Below are 22,036 nucleotides of genomic sequence, written 5' to 3' on the forward strand. Positions count from 1 at the left end.
ACTCTTGTTCAGGTTCTTTTTATCCAAAAAACATAATATATTGTCAAATAGCAGAGTGTACGTACGCACACAGCTGGTTCTGCAGAATCAGCAGACATATTCTACTCTCTTTAACCTTTGAGTTTCTTCTATAATGCATTGAATTGTCAATTGTGTACGTATTATATACACAATTGGATTTCAATATAGAAAAGACAAAGAGGTACGTACTCAACCTTTGGATGTGCTTTTCTCTGATACATTACTAATTAATTTTCTTAGAGCACTTTTAGTAGACTCACCAAAACATCAATATAGCTTTTTAGTTATTTTGGTAGGCTAATTTAAATAAGGGATAACTTCACAAAAAGATATCGAATTATATGCCGTTTTGAAATAAGGGTTTTGAAATAGCAAATTTTTCAAATTGGGATATCCATATTTCCAAACGTCTCACTTAAGGGTACTCTATTAGGATTTGCTGTTAAATCTTAACGGAGTACCCAAAATACCCATTTCTTTTTAGGAAAGAATAAAAAAAAATTGTTAGGATTTAAGTGTTGGTCAGAATTAAACGGAATTTGCAAAAATATCATGCTTAAATCTTTGAAAATTTATATATATATATATATATATATATATATATATATATATATATATATATATATATATATATATATATTTAAAAAAAAAAACACAGGAGTATTTTGAAAATTTTGGCATGATTTAACAGCAAATCCTAATAGAGTACCCTTAAGTGAGACGTTTGGAAACGTGGATACTCCAATTTGAGACGTTTGCTAGTTCAGTATCATTACCTCAAAACGGCGTATAATTCGATACCATTTTACGACGTTATCCCTTTAAATAAAATAGTGATAATAGATATATAGTTAAAATTATGAAGCTACTAAGGGTGTTTTAAAAAAGTATATGGCTAAAATAAAGAAAAATGTGAGGTTATTAAAAATGCTCTTGATTAATTTTCCTTTATATGAAAATGACACTTGCCAATCACAATCCTGAGAAAGTTTAGCATCGGATTCAAAGATGCACCTCTTTTGAATTTCCCCTAGCTGTGTTCTTTGTCTTATGAAACTGAAATTATTCCCACGTTGCTTCTGATCATCTCTTATCAGTTGAGAATAATTTTCATATTCAGCTTTGATTTAGTTTTCTTGTAGGTCCATCATGCATCAATTCCGATCTTATTTGGTCTACCTTGCCTTAGCTTGTTTACAATTCAATAAAATAATTTTTTCTTTTTTTTCATATTAATTTCTTATAATTTTGAGAATTTTCTAAAATTATAGAAGAATTTCTGAGTTGTTGTGTACGTTTATCGATCGATTCTACTTTTCACTACGCCACGCTGCTATCACATTCCACATGGTATATGGAAGTTGGGTCGGGCAGGATGCGGGCCAAACCCTAGTATGATTATTTATTACCAAGACTTTGAGGTGGTTTTAAAATAGTATTAATTATACACCTCTTGCATTTCTCTCTCTCTCTCTCTCTATATACATCTCATTTTACATATTTAATTATTAACAATAATTAAAGAATCAAAACCACATTCACAAGAAGATATGCATCAAACAATATTTTATTTTTTAACAATGAGGACCGTTGTTGTAGCCTTTTAAAATGTCAAGTGGAAGATGATCACAAATGTTTAAATCTCAAGTGGAAGGAAGATGGTGATACATATATTTATCAAGCACAGAGAAGTAGGTGAAGTTTAAAGGAAACGACACTAAAAAAGACAAGTCATTTGGAAATGTTGGAAGGGAAAATCTAAAGTGATGAGCACTCCTCCATACAAAAATAAATTAAAAAAGAAGAAAAGAAGAAAAGAAGAAGAAGAAGATTTCGATGGTTCAATTCCCAGCTGAAGGCAGGTGTGAGTAGGCCCCGGACCAGAGACCCACTGGCATGAATCAAACACGTTGTATCATGTGCCCAATGGTCACGCTTTGGCCCCCAGTGCTTGGACCAGAAAAAAGGGGCTCTCGTTAAAGAAGAGAAGGATCATGTGTTGATAGAGAAATTTGAAAGGCTTAGTGGTCCTCAGGTTGTAAGAAATATAGTACCACTAACAGCATTAGATAAATAAAAGAAGGAAGAAAAATGTCCGAGGTACTACTCTTTTACAATTTATTAACATGTGGCAACAGATAATAAAATGGTTGTAATTGTAGTGTTATTCATTGAAAAATTCTTACTTGGGGGTATTTTAGTTTTTACTACAATTTTCATACAAATTAATGTAGAAGTTCATAATTAGTAAAATAATTAAGAGTATATGGTTAACAAGTCGATCACTAATTAATTAAATTAACAAGTTAATTTTTTTCCTAATCTTTTTATTAATTATGGAGTGCCACATGAGTTTGTTAAAAAAAATTAGTAAAAATTATAGTACAATAACAACACTCTTACTCATTTTTATTCGACCGCGATCCTACTTTGCTTACGTGCAATTCTAAAATATATATATATAATTTTTTTAAAAAAAACCAATTATAAAATTCACTCATTTATCCACCAATATCTTACTCTATTAATGTGTCGGTCTTTATTAACAAAATTTTAAAAATTGATTAATATCGAGATAATTGTGGATACAAGCGTGGTTTGAAGAATAATTGAAAAAAAAAAACAGTTGATTTGGCGGGGCATGAAAGGAGTGATGCTACATATTATTTTTGTGTTTTTTTTTTAGTCCCTTTAAAATTGATGTGATTTTTAAAATTATAATTGAATTTATGATAAATTACTATTAAATTTTAATTTAATAATAATTTTAAGAGCCACGTTAATTTTAAAATGATAAAAAAAAAAATACAAAAATAATATGTACGTAGCATTATTGGCACGGAAGAGAGCATGCGTCAATGGGCAAGTAGAGGATAAATAACGGAAGAAAAAGTGGAAGTAATTGAAATGTGGGAAAGGGAAATGGTCCAATTTGTCTTCGTTCAGATTTGTCTTTGTGAATCAACTGCGTAAATTTAAATCCTTATCTCATCAAGTTGATCGTCCATTTGCCAGTCTTTTTGGGAGCAGTTCTGCCATATGGACCTTTTTGTCCCCAAATATTACCAAGGGTGCCACTTCAGTTGGTGAGGGATTTTGGGATACCAAATGACGCAAAAACCCCTACAGCTTGCAAGAGCAAAAACATGGTAGTTTACCAGTTTATGTTTGTGTTTTTTTTTTTTTTTCCTTTTTTGTTTTTTTGAAAATAAAATATTAAAAAACAACTCAAAATACGAAACAATTTTTGTAAATCTGTATTTCGACAAAACAAGTATTTAACAAGAACGGTTTACATTGCATTTTCGGGAGAGTAAGAAGAAAACGGGAGTGCAAATTTCCCTTATTTTACTCAAGACGGATCAAAATTGCAAATATCACATATACAATTCGGGTCGGGGTTAGTATCCCATAAAACATTATTGGAAAATAAATTATGCACCAAAGTTAATAATCTAAAAAACCTCAATTTTGTCTACAGAGTGGACTGTAATTTACTCCAATAAAAAGCCAGGGTCACCCTTGTAATTGAACACAGCCCCACTAGCTAGTAGCTTCTATTTTATCATCCCACATGAACCTTAATTTAACGCTTTTCTGTATATCTTCTGCAAATCCAACTAACCCCCTCTCCCTCTCATTTCCCACTGTAAAGATCTGCCGGAGCCACCACCTCTGGGAAGAGTTGGAAAGCGACTAGCCCAACTCTCCTCGCGGCCCACCCTCTCTCTCCTCTCTCTCTCTCTCTCTCTCTCTATATATATATGTAGTTATATACACAATACGTTATACCCAGCTCCACAGATATATATACAACGCCAAAAGTGAACATCTGAACCCCCATCAACCCAAAAAGATCGTCCAAAAATGCTTTCAAGCCCTCCTCCTCCCAAATCCTCACTCCTACTCCACAGAATCAACGCCACACCCACCAACACCGCCACGAAGTGCGTCCACAACGAGTGGTTCCCTCTCACCTGCGCCACCCAAGTGCCGGACACCGTGGCGCGCCACCACACGCACGCGGTGGGGCCCAATCAGTGCTGCTCCGCCGTGGTGCAGGATATCGCCGCACCGGTCAACACCGTCTGGTCCGTGGTGCGCCGCTTCGACAACCCCCAGGCCTACAAGCACTTCGTCAAGAGCTGCAACGTCATCGTAGGCGACGGCGACGTGGGCACCCTCCGCGAGGTCCGCGTCGTCTCGGGCCTCCCCGCGGCGCGTAGCACCGAGCGCCTCGAGATTCTCGACGAAGAGCGCCACGTCATCAGCTTCAGCGTCGTCGGTGGCGACCACCGCCTCGCCAACTACCGGTCGGTGACCACCCTCCACCCGTCACCCGCGGGCAACGGCACCGTCGTGATCGAGTCCTACGTGGTCGATGTGCCGCCCGGGAACACCAGGGAGGACACTTCAGTGTTCGTCGACACCATCGTTCGGTGCAACCTTCAGTCACTGACTCAGATCGCCGAGAACTTGGGCCGACTCGACAAGTCGTCGTCGTAAAGAGTAAATTTTCCTCATATTATAAATATTAATACACCGTCCTTTTTTTTCTTTTTTTTTTTGTGATTATCCGATGTGGGTTTGCCAATTGAAACATCCAGTTAACGTCATAGCCGCACTAGTTCGATCTCATCTCACTTTTGCTGCATATTTTTCTGTGTAATACAATAATAATATTGTTTGAGAGTTATGACATAATGCCTCCACTAGTCCCTGTTCTTTCGCTGTTTTTTATAATGTGGTTGATACGGCCGCTACAGCGTATGTATATATTATCAATTATAATATAGATTTTAAAACGAAAAGAAAAGAAGGAAAAGAAAGATTACAGTGACAGTGTGAAAATGGAGGCATATTTGGGGGTTCAGACGGAGACGGTACGATTCCACAGTGTCGGTCAGAACTGAGAAATCAGATTGATCGGATAGAACTTAGAAGACCAACAAAAATGGAAGGAGGACTCTTCTTCTTTTTGAATAATAAAAGTTGGTGGTCACGTGCATTCCAAGTTTCCCACGTGAAACAGCCGGTCCGAGCGTATACCCTCATGAAGTTAGCGCGTCTATGACGACGGCGGTGATGCGACCATTTTTCGCCCATACATTTTTTTTTTTCGATTTTCCACAACTTCATAACCCATTTGATAAAATAAATAATTAATAGAGTAAGACAAAACTGTAAATATCTAAATATGTTACGATGGTAGGAAGGATTAAGGTTTTTAACTAAGTCAGCACATTTAATGGTTAGGACTTTTGAATCATTGGTTAAGCCTCCAATAATATAAATTGGTATAAGAATAGGAACACGTTATGCCTACTTATAGTCACAAAAGAGATTACTTGTAAGTTGGAGTAAAATGTATTATTATTAAGTATGAATATAATGTTAAGCTATTCAATATTAATAAGTGATTGAAGCCGGCAACCAAAAGAGAGAAATGCTTATCATTGAGTCACCGTACTATCAATAGAGTCGGTTGCTTTATGTAAACATTAGATTCAAAAGCGTGAAAAAATGTCACAATTTTAAGTGTTAATGGTTTAACCAATTCAATATTTAATCAAGGATTAAGCTTTTAACAAAATGAGTCTCATATACGCGAATTATCTTGTCAGTTTGTAAACGTAACAAGCTGATATAACAGTTTACGTGACAAAGACTTTTATAAAATCTATATTATCTCTAGCTAGCAGCACAAAACCAGCAGTAGCATAGTCGCCTTAGGAACTCCTTATGCTTATATTCATGCACGCACATGGTGTGGCAACTTTGTTCCTCCAAACGTTTTTAAAAAAGAGAGAGGAATGAAAGTTTTGTGGGGGCTTTTGGTGGAGCCAGGAAGTTTCTGGGGGTGAGGTATGCATGGGGGGGTTTGGACGGATGTTGAATTAAAAAACACTCAAAAATAACGTGATGGGAATCATCAACAACAGCTAGCTGCGCGGCTGCAACTTGGACTTTTGAAAGCTCAATCAACTAGCTGTTAAAGAAAAATGCAAGTTGCAGCTTCTTTTGTCTTCTCCATCTCTTTCTCCCTCTACCTCTATCTCTTCGATATGTTTTTAAAGAAAGAAATGCAACTTGCATGCGCTCTCTCTCTCTCTCTTCGTGAATGCTGGGTCTTGAATGGGACGGTTTCTGCAAGTTGGTATGCAAGTGGGGGGTGGGGGGCGCGAAGAGTCTGCTTTTAATGATCCCCGTGTCCTGTGTTGTCTACTTTTGAATGCGTTCACGCCACCCTTACCGTCTCTCTCTCTCTCTGTGAAAACTTTTCGAGACGATTATCTAAACCGTGCAAAACGTCTATGCTTACTGTTGACAATGTATGGGACAAAATTGTTGAAAGACCTCTACGCGTTGACTGTACTCGTTCGAATTTGGAATAAATGTAAGACCCGTTTTTTGGTTGGTGGAAATTTTAAACAATGAATGCTAGAGGTTTTTCTTTCTTTCTTTTTTTTTTCTTTTTTTTTTTTATTAATGTTCTTCGCGTGTGTATCTGAAATGACATAAATGTAATAAAAAAAATTATATTTATATCCTTCTGAATGACATGAATGAAATTTTTTAAATTTTTTATTACATTTATGTCATAGCTTTCAATAGATACCAAAAAAATATTAGAATGAGCTTTAACATTCCTCATTATAGATCGTTCTTTATAGTATAAAAAATAATTTAGAAATTTATGAGATAGACCAAAATAACAATTAAGTTTTTTAAAGTTTTTATTACAATTATGTCATAGCTTCCAATAGACATCAAAAAAATACTAGAAGGAGCTTTAGCATTCCTCATTATAAATCGTTCTTTATAGTATAAAAAATAATTTAGAAATTTATGAGATAGACCAAAATAACAATTTAGTCCACGCAGTCAAATTCTATTAAAACACTTGACGGATTCTGTTAGTGTGCCATGTTAGTACTAATAAAATGATGACAAATATCATTTTTAATTTATATATATAAAATAAATAAATAAAAAAGGAAATGAGGTGGCTTGCAGGACTGGTAGCCACTCATTTTCTTTTCTTTTTGTAAATTAATTTTTTAATTTAAAATTTATATATATATATATATATATATATATATATTTTAAAGTGACACATGTCATTATTTTAGTGGTGCTATCGTGGCACACTAACGGAATCTGTTAAGTGTTTTGACAGAATTTAACTGTATGGACTAAATTGTTATTTTGGTCTATTTCGATGACTACTAAATTATTTTTTATACTACAAAAAGTGCATGCGGCTAGTTGGGGGCCTATTCGCCTTTTGAATCAAACAAAGTAAGTAGTGGATATTCATCCCAATTTTTTAGATACGTTTTATTTTATTTTATTTTTTTTAATTATATGGTTAAAAAATTGCATTCATGTCTGCCTTGCATGTTTATTTTCCCTTATTTTAATTGTAAGAACAAAATACAATATATGCCACTAAAAGATATACATACACTACCAAAAAAAAAAAAAAATGCAAATTCTGGACGGTTTAAATGCAGAAAAACCATTCCAGACGGTTTTAAACCGTCTAGGATATGATGTCGCTAAATGAATTTCTAGACGGTTTGGGCAAAACCGTCCGGAATTCCAGACAGTTTGACCCAAACCGTCCAGAAAATTTTGGACGGTTTTGCCCAAAACCGTCTAGACTTCATTATTTTTATATATAAAAAAAAATTCATGTTTCGATTTATTTCCTTTTGTTTTATATATTAATATCATTAATTAATATCCATTATCTCTCTCGTTGGTTTTTTTTTTTTTCATCGCCGACATGCTCTGGTTTTTTTCAACTTCCTCTGCTGCCTTCTCCGGCATGCTCTGGAGTGTCGAGACCAACTACAAATCCCTTCAAGTTCAACATTACGACCGAAAATCTGAAAACCCTAATTTCGACCATTTCGCCATGGACCCGGAGATCGCGAAGACCTAGGAAGAGCGGAGGCGTATGGAGCAGCAACTGGCTTCCTTGACCTCCGTCACCTTCGACACCGACCTATATGGCGGCAATGACCGCGAGGCCTACGTCACGTCCATCCCCGTCAACGAGGATGATAAGAACATCGATACCATGGACAACGAGGTCGCCGGTGATTTCGGAGAGCACTGCTCCACTGCGATGCAGAGAGTCGCCAAGACCGTGGACGCATATCTGGGCGAGATCGCCACCTAGTGAGAAGGATCAGAGAGACGAGAGAGAGAAGAGAGATTTGGGGAGAAGAGAGCTAGTTTTGGGGGAAGAAGAAGACTGAGAGATCAGAGAGAGCGAGAGAGAGAGAGAGAGAGAGAGAGATGGTTCTGATTTTGGTTGGGAAATAAATCTGACGGACGTGGTGAAATAAGAGGTATCACGCGGATTGATGACATGGCGTGGGAAAAAAAAATTCCAAACGATTTTAACTAAACCGTCTGGAAATAAAATTTATCGACGGTTTTAAAAAAAAACCGCCTATAAATTTATAGACGGTTTAGTTAAAACCGTCTGGAATTTTATAGATGGTTTAATCAAACCGTCCATAATAAATTTTTTTCAAACGGTTTCAAAAAAACCATCTGCAAATTTTATTTTCTAGACGGTTTCTAAAACCTTCCATAAATGTCTTTTTTTTTTTGTAGTGATATCAGGCTACCAGCTGATGTATTACGCTACATGCTTGAGTTATATTATTTTCATATATTTTTCAAGACTTTTAATTTTGTAGTAAAACTTTGATATATTCATGGTGTGTACGGGCAACCAAAATTGACCTTATCACTGAATACAATGACATGAAAAATAACAAGTAAACCTACTGGGATACTTCCAACTGGTTCAGCACACTTTATAGACAATATTAATTATGACCAACAATAATTAGATGAATTTCAGGAATTCATAAATAAGAAACTCCAGTATATATATACTTGCTAAACCATTCATTATTCTATGTTTGAGGTCACCATACAAATTCGAGTGATCACACCGTTGTTGTCATGCGATCATGGCAATTAGGGACGGAATTAGGATTTAATGTTCAGAAGAGTCAAAATATGAATAAAAGATCGAATCTATTTTTGATAAGGGGCGAAACTTAATTTTTAAGCCTAAAAATTCTTTTATACATATATATAACATAAAAAAAAAATTAAAAGAAAATTTGGAAACCAAGGCCATGGCTCCTCTTGGTCTATACGTAGTTCCATCCTTTCCAGGAGCCCAAGACTGTACCTTACTAGTGAAGGATATTTAAGAAAGGTCGTACCTATCCTTGGATCGATGACACCTGGCTAGATCTATATAGAGGAAATAAATACTCTGGATAAGCAAAGGAAGACAACAAGTATTCTAGATACATATATTCTATAGCTCCATACCCTAGTGCTATTGCATTCCCATTTTCATCACAGAAAAACCCTTATTAACTTAAGCATCAAAAGTATCCCAACTGACACTCCTAGCATGTCTTCGAGCTAACTTTGCATTTTCCTCTTGCATGCATTCTTGATCTGTTGGAAAATATAAACATGTGGAGCTACAGCAAGTTGAAGAAAGAAGAAAATAAAAAATTGTATAGAAAGAACATTGGACAGTAAGGCGAATGTAAATCTGTCTCTTAGACAAATATTGCTTCCCACTTAAACAATAAGTTCTGCAAAAGGGAATACAACAATTTTTGTCCTCAGGATACAATACTACCCAAATGTAGTGTGCAGATTGCAAATTCTAAACAGTACTCTGAATCTCGAAATTCTGTAACAGCAGAAAATATAAAAAAGAAGATAAGAAAAAGAAGTGTCAAATCTGCTGGAACAATATAGTTTTTATTTGAAAAAAAAAACTCATAATCAGTTTACAGCAGTTTCTAACTGTTGAAAAAACAATTTATGATTGTTGAAAATACAGTTAGAAAATATAGTTTTTGACAGTTTAGAAAACAGTTACGTATTTAAAAAATATTACTGTGCGACGACCAGTGCTTCACACTGGGGTGACGCAACTGGCACAACTAGAACATATATACTCAAAATCTTATTTAGTATAGAGAAATGATTCCTACACTAATTTCTCACAACAGCTCCACAACAAGCTGACGTGGCTGGTAATATTTTATTATTTTTTTTGTTCTGTTTTCTTTTCTTTTTGTAAAAAAATAATAAAATATTACCAGCCACGTTAGCTTGTTGTAGAGCTGTTGTGAGAAATGAGTGTAGTGATAATTTCTCTTTAGTATAAGAGCTTGATAAATGCTTATAAAGCACAAAAAATACTCATAGCTTTTCAATGTGGGACAAAGAATAATAAAAAGAAATAGAGGGAAATTTAAATATTCAAATTTAAGATAAACTTAAAATTTCATATTTTCAAATTAGAGATAAACTTGGATTTTCATGAAATAATTTTCAACATGATCTAAGGCTACTCGTGCAATCAATTGCATCAACAACAATTGCACTCGTAAATATGAGGCCAATCTCACGGGGAGGCTGGGTTGGCCGAACCACCTTTCTTTTTTCTTTTTTCTTTTTATCATTTGGATGATTCGACCACTCCCAACTCGGTTATTGAAAGTTACTAAACCACCACTTTTGGCCACTAGAATAGCTGTATTTGCTTTACTACAAAGTTAATTTGAACAATTAAAACTTGACCCAATTTTAAGTGGGATACATTTTTGTTAGACAGAATAATGAAGCAGAGTGTTAGGACAGTTTTTAGTGCGGTGTGAACTGTATGTTCTTCGATGTTCTTTGCGATTCTCAAGAATACTGCAAAACAACTAAAATTAAGAAACCCTTCTAGGGGTTTCGCTCTGATGCCTAAATTAGTTTTTGAGATAAAAGTGTGCTCAATGCATAAAATAATCAGTATGTCGTTTATACCTAGGGTATAAGCCTAATTAAAAGCAAAAAAAGTGGAGTCAAATCTAAATTAGGTTTACTATTTCCGTTTAAATTAGGAGTGTTTGGAGTTTGATTTGTTCTGAGAATCCTATCACCATTCAACTGTGAGTTGAACTGTTGATCAAATTCTTCAAGAAGTCTTTATTGAATTCAGATTGAAATTATTACCCTAATTCGACCAGGAGTATGATTATTCACAACACTAAGGAAACAAGAAGACATGGTATTGAAGGACACCAACATATTCACAAGCAATCGGGCAAATGCCATCATTTTTTGGGTTCAAATCCATGACCGTTAGGGTTTGAGACTCTTCAGTTTTTTGAGGCTCCTTTACTCCAACGAACATGGATGAAGAGATGCCAACAACTCTAACCAATAGAACAGCTCATGAGGTCTAAGTTACGGATTTGGTTAACCCATATACCCCTTGCCATTGACTTATTTCGTTTAATCCATTATCCAAATATGAATCTAAAAGTGTAAATAACGTTAATATTAAGGTATGTCAATATCGGTCAGGGACGAGTCAGGGGGTTAATTATGGCCCATGATTTTGAAATTTTTCATTAACATATATATATATATATATATATATATATATATATGGGCTTCAGATCATGAATAACGCGATGATATATATATATATATATATATATATATATATATATATATATATATATATATATATATATACACCAAAAGAACACTAGGAGATGCTAGCTCTAACATTTCTCTATAATTAAAAAATTAAAAAAATTATATTTATGTCTTTTTAGATAATATAGATGTAATTTTTTTGATTAAAAAAATTACATCTATATCATTCCAGATATACACCGGGAGAACACCAGGAGATCTTTAGCATTCCTTATATATATATATTTTACGTATTGGGGAGGTTGGGGTGGCCGAACCACCTTTCTTTTCTTCTTTTTTTCTTTTTATTTTAATCATTTGGATGATTCGTTCACTCCTAACTCCGTTATTGAAAGTTGCTGAACCACCACTTTTGGCCACTAGAATAGCTGTATTTGGTTTACTACAAAGTTAATTTGAACAATTAAAACTTGACCCAATTTTAAGTGGGATACGTTTTTGTTAGACAGAATAATGAAGCTGAGTGTTAGGACAGTTTTCGATGCGGTGTGAATTGTACGTTCTTCGATGTTCTTTGCGATTCTCAAGAATACTGCAAAACAACTAAAATTAAGAAACCCTTCTAGGGGTTTCGCTCTGATGCCTAAATTAGTTTTTGAGAGAAAAGTGTGTTCAATGCATAAAATAATCAGTATGTCGTTTATACTAGGGGTATAAGTTTAATTAAAGGCAAAAAAGGTGGAGTCAAATCTAAATTAGGTTTACTATTTCCGTTTAAACTAGGAATGCCTGGAGTTTGATCTGTTCTGGGAATCCTATCACCGGCCATTCAAAATTCTTTATTAAACCCAGATTGAAATTATTACCCTAATTCGACCAAGAGTATGATTATTCACAACACTGAGGAAACAAGAAGACATGGGATTGAAGGACACCAACATATTCACAAGCAATCGGGCAAATGCCATCATTTTTTGGGTTCAAATCCATGACCGTTAGGGTTTGAGACTCTTCAGTTTTTTGAGGCTCCTTTACTCCAACGAACATGGATGTAGAGATGCCAACAACTCTAACCAATAGAACAGCTCATGAGGTCTAAGTTACGGATTTGGTTATGGCCTAATTCACCCATATAGCCCTTGCCATTGACTTATTTCGTTTTATCCATTATAAAATAACGTTGATATTAAGGTATGTCAATATCGGTCAGGGACGAGTCAGGGGGTTAATTATGGCCCATGATTTTGAAATTTTTCATTAACATATAAATATATATTTGGGCTTCAGATCATGAATAGCGCGATGATATATATATATACAGTACACCAAAAGGACACTAGGAATGGTAGCTCTAACATTCTTTTATATATATGACCCTTTTTCTCCCTTTTATCCACAGTACGGCGAGCAGACCCTTTTTCTCCTGGCGATAGTGCTATTTTGGTCATATATAGTGCGTGCAATTTAAACCAACTATTGCTTTCAGCAAACTACCCAAAACTGAAATTCCACTACTCCTAATTCATGAAAAGTGATTCTCACCTACCGCTAGAAACTTCAAAAAGGACGAAGCTAGCATAGAATCCCCACACACGGAGAATTAAGGAGAAGTTGATAGATCAATGGCGAAGAAAACCCAAATGGTTGTTGGAACGTGGGGAATCAGAAGCAGCGTCCATTCCCTTATCGGCCTCCTCCTCACCCTCCTAATCATCACCGCCGTTTATCTTACCCAAGACAGTACTGGACGGCCATCGGAAGACAGAACCTGCAGCGGCGATGATTCATTGTCGCACTGCAATTTGTTTTCAGGCAAGTGGGTGTTTGATAACCAAACTTACCCTCTGTACAAGGAGAACCAGTGCACATTCATGTCTGATCAGTTGGCTTGTGGGAAGTTTGGGAGAAAAGACTTGAGCTATCAGAACTGGAGGTGGCAACCTCACCAGTGCAACCTTCCTAGGTATCTATACACATACATATATACAACAAATGATGATGATGATGATGATGTTTATATATATGTTTAAAGATGTGTTTTGTCTGTGTTTTTGAGCTTTTTGTGGACGTTTTTTCTATGTTAATATATAAGCTAGGTTCAATGCCACAGCGTTGCTGGAGAGACTGAGGAACAAGAGGCTTGTGTTTGTTGGAGATTCCCTGAATAGGGGCCAGTGGGTGTCCATGGTTTGCCTGGTTGATTCATCGATCCCTCCAACGCTTAAATCAATGAACGGCAATGGCTCACTAGTCTCCTTTAAGGCCATTGTGAGTATTTCATATATATATTTCCCCTAATATATTTGCTGCCGCTATAAAGTTGAAGACGTGCATGCACGTAGGGCTATGAATTTAGGGATGCCCGAGAAATAGGCATCGTATTGACTATAATTGTCTTCTTAACTTGGATAGATATCCACCAAATTTAACTATTCAGATCGTAATTCGGACAGTAAATAAGAGATAATTTTAATGAGAATTACTTGTTCAAACATGTCTTGAGCAGTCCATTCACCTGCTTGAACATGTGAGTTGTATATTAACTTTTTCATATTTTTTGTCTGAATTACTAATAACTGGACCCTAGCCTCTTGACATACCCCCAAAGTCAATGAAGAAAATCCATTGACAGACATATGTCAATTAACAGAGCATATAATTTTTGTGAGAATTATGTGTTTTAAGGATGAATACTAATAATTTAATCGACTGACAATTCAGTTTGAAGAAAAACTTCATTAATATTAGTTGGAACAACTAGTTCCGTAATTGCCAAACTTGTTGCTTTTCAAAGTGTTGTAAATTAATTATACTAGAGAAGCTAATAGTTAGCTAATCCAATGAAGGAATACAATGCATCGATTGAGTTCTACTGGGCTCCGTTGCTAGTGGAATCGAACTCCGACCATCCAGTGAACCACCGGTTACCAGATCGGATTGTGAGAGTGAAGGCAATTGAGAAGCATGCTAGGCATTGGACCGACGCAGACATACTCGTGTTTGATTCCTACCTCTGGTGGAGAAGGCCCCAAATGAATGTCTTGTGAGTAAAATACATTACAAATTAAAATCCAACAATTAGCAGCTCCATCACCACCAATTTGTTTGGTTTTGTGATTTGAAAATGAATTTTTTTAAAACACAATTTAGGGTTTGGTAAAATCAAGTTTTTTAAGACGCATACTTTTGCATGTGATTTAAAAACACAAATTTTTCTACATTTTCAAAACGTAATTTTTTAATAACATACTTTCAAATGATCAATATATTTTTTACGGATTTAATTTAAAATTACACTTTTGCCAAAAAAAAAAAAATTTACAATGCTAAAGCCACTCTAAATAGAGCAATACTAAAAATTATACTTATCTCATTTTGCTAATCTGCCAATGCTAAGAAGTCCTCCATTACAACATTGAGATAAAAGTGATCTGTTCATTGCATTAATCCTTTTAGTATTGTCATTTGATTTGTTGGAACCACCATTGACTTATTAACCTAATTAATTATCTTGATTTTTGATATGGCAATTAATGATTAGGTGGGGATCATTCGAAAGCCCTCATGATGCGATTTACAAAAAGGTAGAGATGCTGCGGGTCTATGAGATGGCTATGAGGACATGGTCTGATTGGTTGGAAGTCCACGTTAATAGAACCAAGACCCAATTGTTTTTTGTTAGCATGTCACCAACTCATGAAAGGTATCTCCACTAATACCAAATCATCCAAAATTATCCATTACTTTTTTTGTCAACAAATTAATGGTGCATTAGTAATATATATATATATATATATAGAGAGAGAGAGAGAGAGAGGGAAAGAGAGACACGAAACTAAAAATTTTTTTGGTTTCAAATCAATGTGATAATCTATACGATACTTACTATGTAAACCACTAAACAGCTAAAATATTAATTGTTTAGTGCATGACATGGTAAATCTCACATGGACTGAGATGTCAAATTGCAATGGACTTGTAGTAAAAAAAGATGTGGCCATGTTGTCAATAACTTTGTTTTCTCTTCTCAAGTTAAAGACATAAACAAAAATCTTAAAATACAAAACTCTTCTCAAAACACGAAAACTCTCTTCACATATAATCACATCAGAATACTTTTTGAAACTAAAAACACAAAACAAACACCCCCAAAACTACATTGACAAACTTACTTTGTAATACCTCTTGCAGCATATATATATATATATATATATATACTTATACACCAAAAAAAAAAAGAAAAGAAAAGAAAAAAAAAGGAAAGAATCCCAACCCAAATAATGTTTTATAAATTGTCTTGTACTCTTGTTCATGTTTTTCTCTTGGGATCGAAAAAGGTTGTCAATATCAGTGACTGTTAAAAATAAAATTTACAGTCGAGATTTATATATATATATATATATATTTCAGGGGTAAAGATTGGGGTGGGGGTGAAAATTGTTACACAGAAACAGAGCTAGTTTCAAGAGAGGGGTACTGGGGAAGCGATTCGGATCCAAAAATGATGCGGGTGGTTGAAACCGTGCTCGATGAATTGAAAACGAGAGGAGTGAATGTGCAAATGCTTAACATCACGCAGCTGTCAGAATACAGAAAAGAAGGCCATCCATCCATCTACAGGAAGCAGTGGGAGCGGCTAACCGAAGACCAAATATCTGATCCCAGCAATTATGCAGACTGTATACATTGGTGCCTCCCCGGAGTGCCTGATGTCTGGAACGAGTTCCTCTATGCTTATATTGTTCATCAATGACGATACTCCAATTCGAAATAAAATTCATCACAGGTTTCTACTCTTTTTTTTTTTCATTTAAGGTATATTTATAATTTACGTTTTAAGTACAGTTAACATATGACGTGTCAAATGAGAACCATGTGGCATTAATTAATTGGTCTAACATGACATATATCGTTAATTATTTGAACAATAGGTTGACGGAATGAAATGTTTAAAACGGGAGAAAAAACCAAAAGACATGCATAACCGTTGAAATTGAAAATGTATAGACTAATTAAATCTCTATTTACTAGTTAATTTATTCCTGAATGTATTACTATATGGCTTCAATTTGAGTTTGTTTATCAATCAAACCTTAAAGGGTGACTCAAGTTTAACTTGATTTTTAAATAAATAAATATAAATAAACTATTCTAGCTGAACTCAAACTAATTATGAATACCTTTGCTACCATTCTCTTCATTTTAACATTGAACGGTCTAGATTGGATTTTATAGTTCTAATGGTGGGATTTGACTTTGTTGTTGTAAGAGTAACTACATGAGATCGAGATTTTTTTTCTTTCAAGTTTTCCATAAGAGAACTAGCAACGTACAACTTCCCTGTAACCTCTTCCCTTTCTTAAATATAGAAAAAAATTTCAAAAAAAAAAAAGACCACAAAAAGTCACCTACAACAGCTTCCTTAAATATTGAGAATACTACAGTGCTATCCAATATGAGAATAGATAAGGAACTTGTATTATGTAAAAAAAATAATATTTAATAATATAGAGAAAGATATGGAAAGCTATTGTGGAATGTATTTGGATAAGAGAGTTAAAAGTAATTTTGTTTCCTAAATTTAAAAAAAAAAAAAAATCAGAAAGAAGCTGCTGCTAGTACTTTAAGTAAGAGATAGTTAAACTAAATTCTAATTGAAAAAATTATAAAAAAATCTCACTTAATTTGTTATTAGAGCACATAAACCAATTCCATTATCAACTCCTTAATAGTGGATATGTTATCGGATAATAAATATATTGTTATATCATTGGAAATTTTAAAATGAGGTGATATTATGAATAAAGTACATTTTAAAGTCATATATGGAAAACTTGTACCCTTTTATTCTTGTGGAAAATTTAATAATGATGGACTGCCTCTATATATGGTAAATTGAAACCAAATTATATTATTTTGAGTATCAGAAAGAAAGCGATAATTCATTTGAATCTGGAGTAGGCCATATTGGAATTATGTTTAAATCCTATCTGGACCATAAATTAGAGGTGGGACCGACATCAAGCAAACTTTCCTAAGTATATATATATATAGTACAATTACAGCTGGGACATTCTGAGCAATCAGACAGCCCCAACAAAATCAATGATCCAGCTAATCATGACAAGGCAAAGTTCATAATAATATTCTTTATTACTACTCTATTATGATTAATTTTGTCAAATGCAATCAGGCCCAATGATCAAAATTCAGTATATTTTCCAGATAATTCTCTGTTAGAGTTAATAAAATTTGATTACTTTTAAACTAAATTATTTATATTTTATTATTATATAATCACTCATTCACAAATCTTGTGTGGGAGTCTAATAACTTTCATTTTCGTCTCATAAAACAACTATTTTGTTCTGCTAACAAATTCAAGGGAAATGACCTATGGCATGTCGTTTAAAGGATTAGAGTGTGTGCTAAATGTATAACTTAATAAGATGCAATAGATTTAAAATTTATAAATTATGTTTGATATACCATATGTTCACTAGGCCAACCTAGGTCAAGGATGCGAATCCGGTACTTGATGGTTTGGACCGAAATGATCATGCCCAAAGTACGTACACCGAACAGACTATAGAAGTCAGCACAACAGTTACTTAAAGAATGCTAAGAGTATAAGGCAAAGATTCAAAGAATAACTATCATTTGTTTCATTTAAGTTGCCAGCAAGAAGAATAGGCGACCATTCTAGATACGATTAGATAACCATTTTAGCTAAATTTAATTGTGCAATCAACTATATCATATCATCAATGTTTAAACATTGTGATAATAAAATATGTATTATTATTTTAAATATTAATTAAAATTGTTTATCCTGCAAAAATGTAAAAAATCTAATAGAAAATGTAGAGATTCTAAGGCAAGCCCAATGGGACGGGAAGCACCCAATCCTGGTCTTAAGTCTCGCGGTAAATCCAAACCCTTTCATGTTCTTTGCTTTAGTCAAAACCTCTGACGAGAGACCAGAGAGGGAGACAGAGAGAGTCTCGGATTTGCTTGCTTTTTAGCAAATTCGTAGTTCTTTTATGATGCAGCGGTGGAGCAGAAAGAAAACCCACTTTCCTTTGCTGGTGGTTCTCTTACTAGTCTTCATAGTTTTTACAGTCCTCTACAGCGAACGTAGCATCCAGCGAATCCAAGAAAACCCGGACCATGTTCATCATCATCAAGAAGCTTCGGTCACATATGTTAAGCCAAATCGTTTAAACCCAGGTCAAGGTACACAAGTTCATAGCGCTAGGGATCTGGGTCTACTTTACTCTGTTTTTTTTTTTTTTTTTTTGTCGGTTTGCTTTTGAATTCTGGGTTAATTTCTTTACTTGGGTGTCTTTGATTCGTGGTTTTGGTTTGATGGGTGTTGGTTGGTTTTCTTGAATTGTAGAGGTTTTGGATAGATTCAGTAAGTGCAACTCCACGAGGGAATATAGTGGTCGGAGAATTGCATGGGTTGACCGTCGCGCGGTGACGGGTCAACGGCGAGTGGCTTCGCAGAGCTGTGATGTGTTCTCGGGCAAATGGGTGTTTGATAATACTTCTCATCCGCTGTATAATGAGTCGGAGTGTCCGTATATGTCGGACCAATTAGCGTGTCACAAGCATGGGAGGTCTGATTTGGGGTACCAGTACTGGAGATGGCAACCCCACAACTGCAATTTGAAGAGGTGATTTTCTGTCTTTCTTTTGCTTCTGACTTTTGAGCAAAATCAATATTTTTGAATTCCATAGAATCTGATGTTCACAAATAAGTGCTACGTTGCTAATGTAGTGTAAAAAATGGTATATAGTTCAATGTGAAGTTCTGAGTTTCCTTTTAATTGGGATAATTGATTTGTTTTTTTTTTCTTTATTTGGGCTTGTTTTGTAGATGGAGTGTGACTGAAATGTGGGAGAAGTTGAGAGGGAAAAGGCTAATGTTTGTGGGGGATTCTCTTAACAGAGGGCAATGGATATCAATGTTGTGTTTGTTACAGTCAGTGATTCCGGCAAATAAGAGATCCATCACGCCAAATGCTCCTCTTACCATTTTCAGAGCAGAGGTAAGCTAGGTCCCGTCCAAGAGGCTGGAGTAAAAGTATTAGTCATTTGATTGTCTGTGTAACAAGGGAGGAAAAACGTGCCTGCATATGCTTGCAAGAGTTAGCTCGAATGGTTGACTCCTTTGGTTAATAGTATGAGATTGGCCATTTGAGTCCTCACTCAACCTATATATGGTTCTTGTGGGTGGGTTAATGTATCTGGGGTTTTCCCGACCAACAATGATGGATCACAAAATGACTCTGCCTTGAAAGAGTTCCACGTCATTAAAAAAAAGTGCCAGCATATGTTGTTGATAAAGTTCTTTATGGACATTTTAAGTAGGTGATAACCAACAACAGACATGAATTTGGGGGGGGGGGGGGGGGGGGGGGGGGGGGGGAGATGTTGAGTTGTGCTTGCTTATGGGTGGGGTAAGGTTAAGACTACCAAAAATATATATATTGAGAATTTTATATTGTTGTTCTTCATTGTTATATCTTGTGTCAATCGCAGGAGTATAATGCAACTGTGGAATTTCTCTGGGCCCCGTTACTTGTTGAATCTAATTCTGATGACCCTGTGAATCACAGATCGGATGAACGGATAATCCGTCCTGATTCAATCCTTAAGCATGCATCGCAGTGGGAGCATGCTGACATACTAGTTTTCAACACATACTTGTGGTGGCGACAAGGCCCGGTTAAGCTGTTGTAAGTATAATAATAATACCAACCTGGTTTCTGACTAGGAAAAAATGAGTTATATATATGTATTTATCGTCGTCTTCGTATTTTTCGCAGATGGAGCACTGACAAAAATGGGGTTTGTGAAGAATTAGATGGGCTGGGAGCCATGGAATTGGCCATGGGGGCATGGGCAGACTGGGTGGCTTCTAAAGTTGATCCCCTCAAGAAGCGAGTCTTTTTTGTTACCATGTCCCCGACGCATCTCTGGTGAGTGCCAAAAGCCTTTTTATCCCATCATTTAGATATACCATCTCTAATGTTAATTTTCAATTTCCTTTCAGTTTAGGCACCAGACATGCAACCAATGTCAACTATTGGATTGTTTCTTCTGTCCACTATTACATCCCTAATTTAAACTCATAAAAGATTTTGAGCTAGCATGTTTTAGGACTTTTTTGTGTTTAAAGCTGGATTTAGGAGCATTGATGCTCAATTGGTTATAAAATGTGTAGGCTTTTCAAGGAAAAATGAACGACCATTAGGGGTTGGGAGATGTTTTAGGACTCTAGATAAACTTAGAATACTGAAATTAAAATCAGAGTTGGCCATTAAGCCAATAGGATTAGGTCATTTGTCAATATTACATCCCTAATTTAAATTCGTAAAAGATTTTGAGCTAGCATGTTTTAGGAGTTTTTTGTGTTTAAAGCTGGATTTAGGAGCAAAAATTAAAATCAGAGTTGGCCATTAAGCCAATAGGATTAGGTCATTTGTCAATATCTCAACATTTGCCTGTAATCCACTCAATAAATTTTGAAAAATTAAATTGTGCTCAGGAGTCGAGAATGGGAACCAGGAAGTGAAGGCAATTGCTATAATGAGAAAAACCCAATAGATTTGGAAGGCTACTGGGGAAGTGGTTCCGACTTGCCTACAATGAGCGTGGTGGAGAAGGTCCTCAGTAGGTTAAGTTCAAAGGTTTCAGTTCTCAATATTACTCAACTCTCGGAGTATCGGAAAGACGGCCACCCTTCGATCTACCGCAAGTTTTGGGAGACACTGAGGCCACAACAACTGTCGAACCCTGCAAGTTACTCTGATTGCATACATTGGTGCTTGCCTGGTGTACCTGATGTGTGGAATGAGTTACTATTCCATTTTTTGTAAAAAATATATGTATACTAGAAAGGTCTTCTTAGTTGGTTTCATATAGAGAATTAACAATGGAAGAGGGGATTTTGAGTTTTGATCCTGCCAACGCCAATGTGTTGATGCTTCCATTCTTAAGGGAAGTGGTTGCTTGTAACAAGATATTCGGTTAATTTGTTCGGTCCAAATATTAAAGATTAAGATTTCGGCTCCAATTGGTAATGCGTTTTAGAGATTGATTTTTGTTTGAAAAAGTATTCTAATGTGACATAAAATTAGTTTTGAGTGTTTTGTATCGTTGACGTTTATGTTTTGAAAACAGATCTTTCTTTAGGTTTTAACAAACAAAGTGGAACTTTGCTCTTACTAATAACCAGCATGAAATTAACCCACCATTTGAATGCAGACTCATTGGGCGCCACCACAAAACAAATGGTGAATTGCCTGTTTCAAAATTAAATTATATTGAGTTAATCTTCGTTGGATAGATTAATTCTAGTGTGGACCAAATGATTTTAATCTTGTGACTCATTAAAATATTCTTTTTATTTACACTAGTATTCGTATCTGAAGGTGTTTAACAGTTGAATCTAAGATTTAAGCAATATTTAATAGGTTCATTTGATAAAACCTTCTTATAATCTTGT

At 35.2% G+C, this 22,036-nt stretch overlaps 3 protein-coding genes across 3 annotated transcripts; all 3 read left to right on the forward strand.

The window, feature by feature from the left end:
* Positions 1 to 3,617: 3,617 nt before the first annotated feature.
* LOC133872816 (abscisic acid receptor PYL4-like) lies at positions 3,618 to 4,725 on the forward strand. Its single transcript, XM_062310431.1, has one exon. The coding sequence runs from the start codon at positions 3,889 to 3,891 to the stop codon at positions 4,525 to 4,527; it is 639 nt and encodes a 212-aa protein (XP_062166415.1). The 5' UTR covers positions 3,618 to 3,888; the 3' UTR covers positions 4,528 to 4,725.
* An 8,276-nt stretch (positions 4,726 to 13,001) lies between these two features.
* On the forward strand, positions 13,002 to 16,316 carry LOC133872817 (protein trichome birefringence-like 34). Its single transcript, XM_062310432.1, has 5 exons — positions 13,002 to 13,483; positions 13,617 to 13,788; positions 14,367 to 14,563; positions 15,062 to 15,223; positions 15,931 to 16,316. Exons 1-5 carry the CDS (start codon positions 13,143 to 13,145, stop codon positions 16,271 to 16,273), a joined length of 1,215 nt encoding a protein of 404 aa, XP_062166416.1. The 5' UTR covers positions 13,002 to 13,142; the 3' UTR covers positions 16,274 to 16,316.
* A 2,096-nt stretch (positions 16,317 to 18,412) lies between these two features.
* LOC133874308 (protein trichome birefringence-like 35) lies at positions 18,413 to 21,604 on the forward strand. Its single transcript, XM_062312203.1, has 6 exons — positions 18,413 to 18,756; positions 18,920 to 19,199; positions 19,403 to 19,574; positions 20,068 to 20,264; positions 20,355 to 20,507; positions 21,077 to 21,604. Exons 1-6 carry the CDS (start codon positions 18,564 to 18,566, stop codon positions 21,405 to 21,407), a joined length of 1,326 nt encoding a protein of 441 aa, XP_062168187.1. The 5' UTR covers positions 18,413 to 18,563; the 3' UTR covers positions 21,408 to 21,604.
* Positions 21,605 to 22,036: the final 432 nt, after the last annotated feature.

This window comes from Alnus glutinosa, chromosome 7, assembly GCF_958979055.1.
Source record: "Alnus glutinosa chromosome 7, dhAlnGlut1.1, whole genome shotgun sequence".
Taxonomy (NCBI): Eukaryota; Viridiplantae; Streptophyta; class Magnoliopsida; order Fagales; family Betulaceae; genus Alnus; species Alnus glutinosa.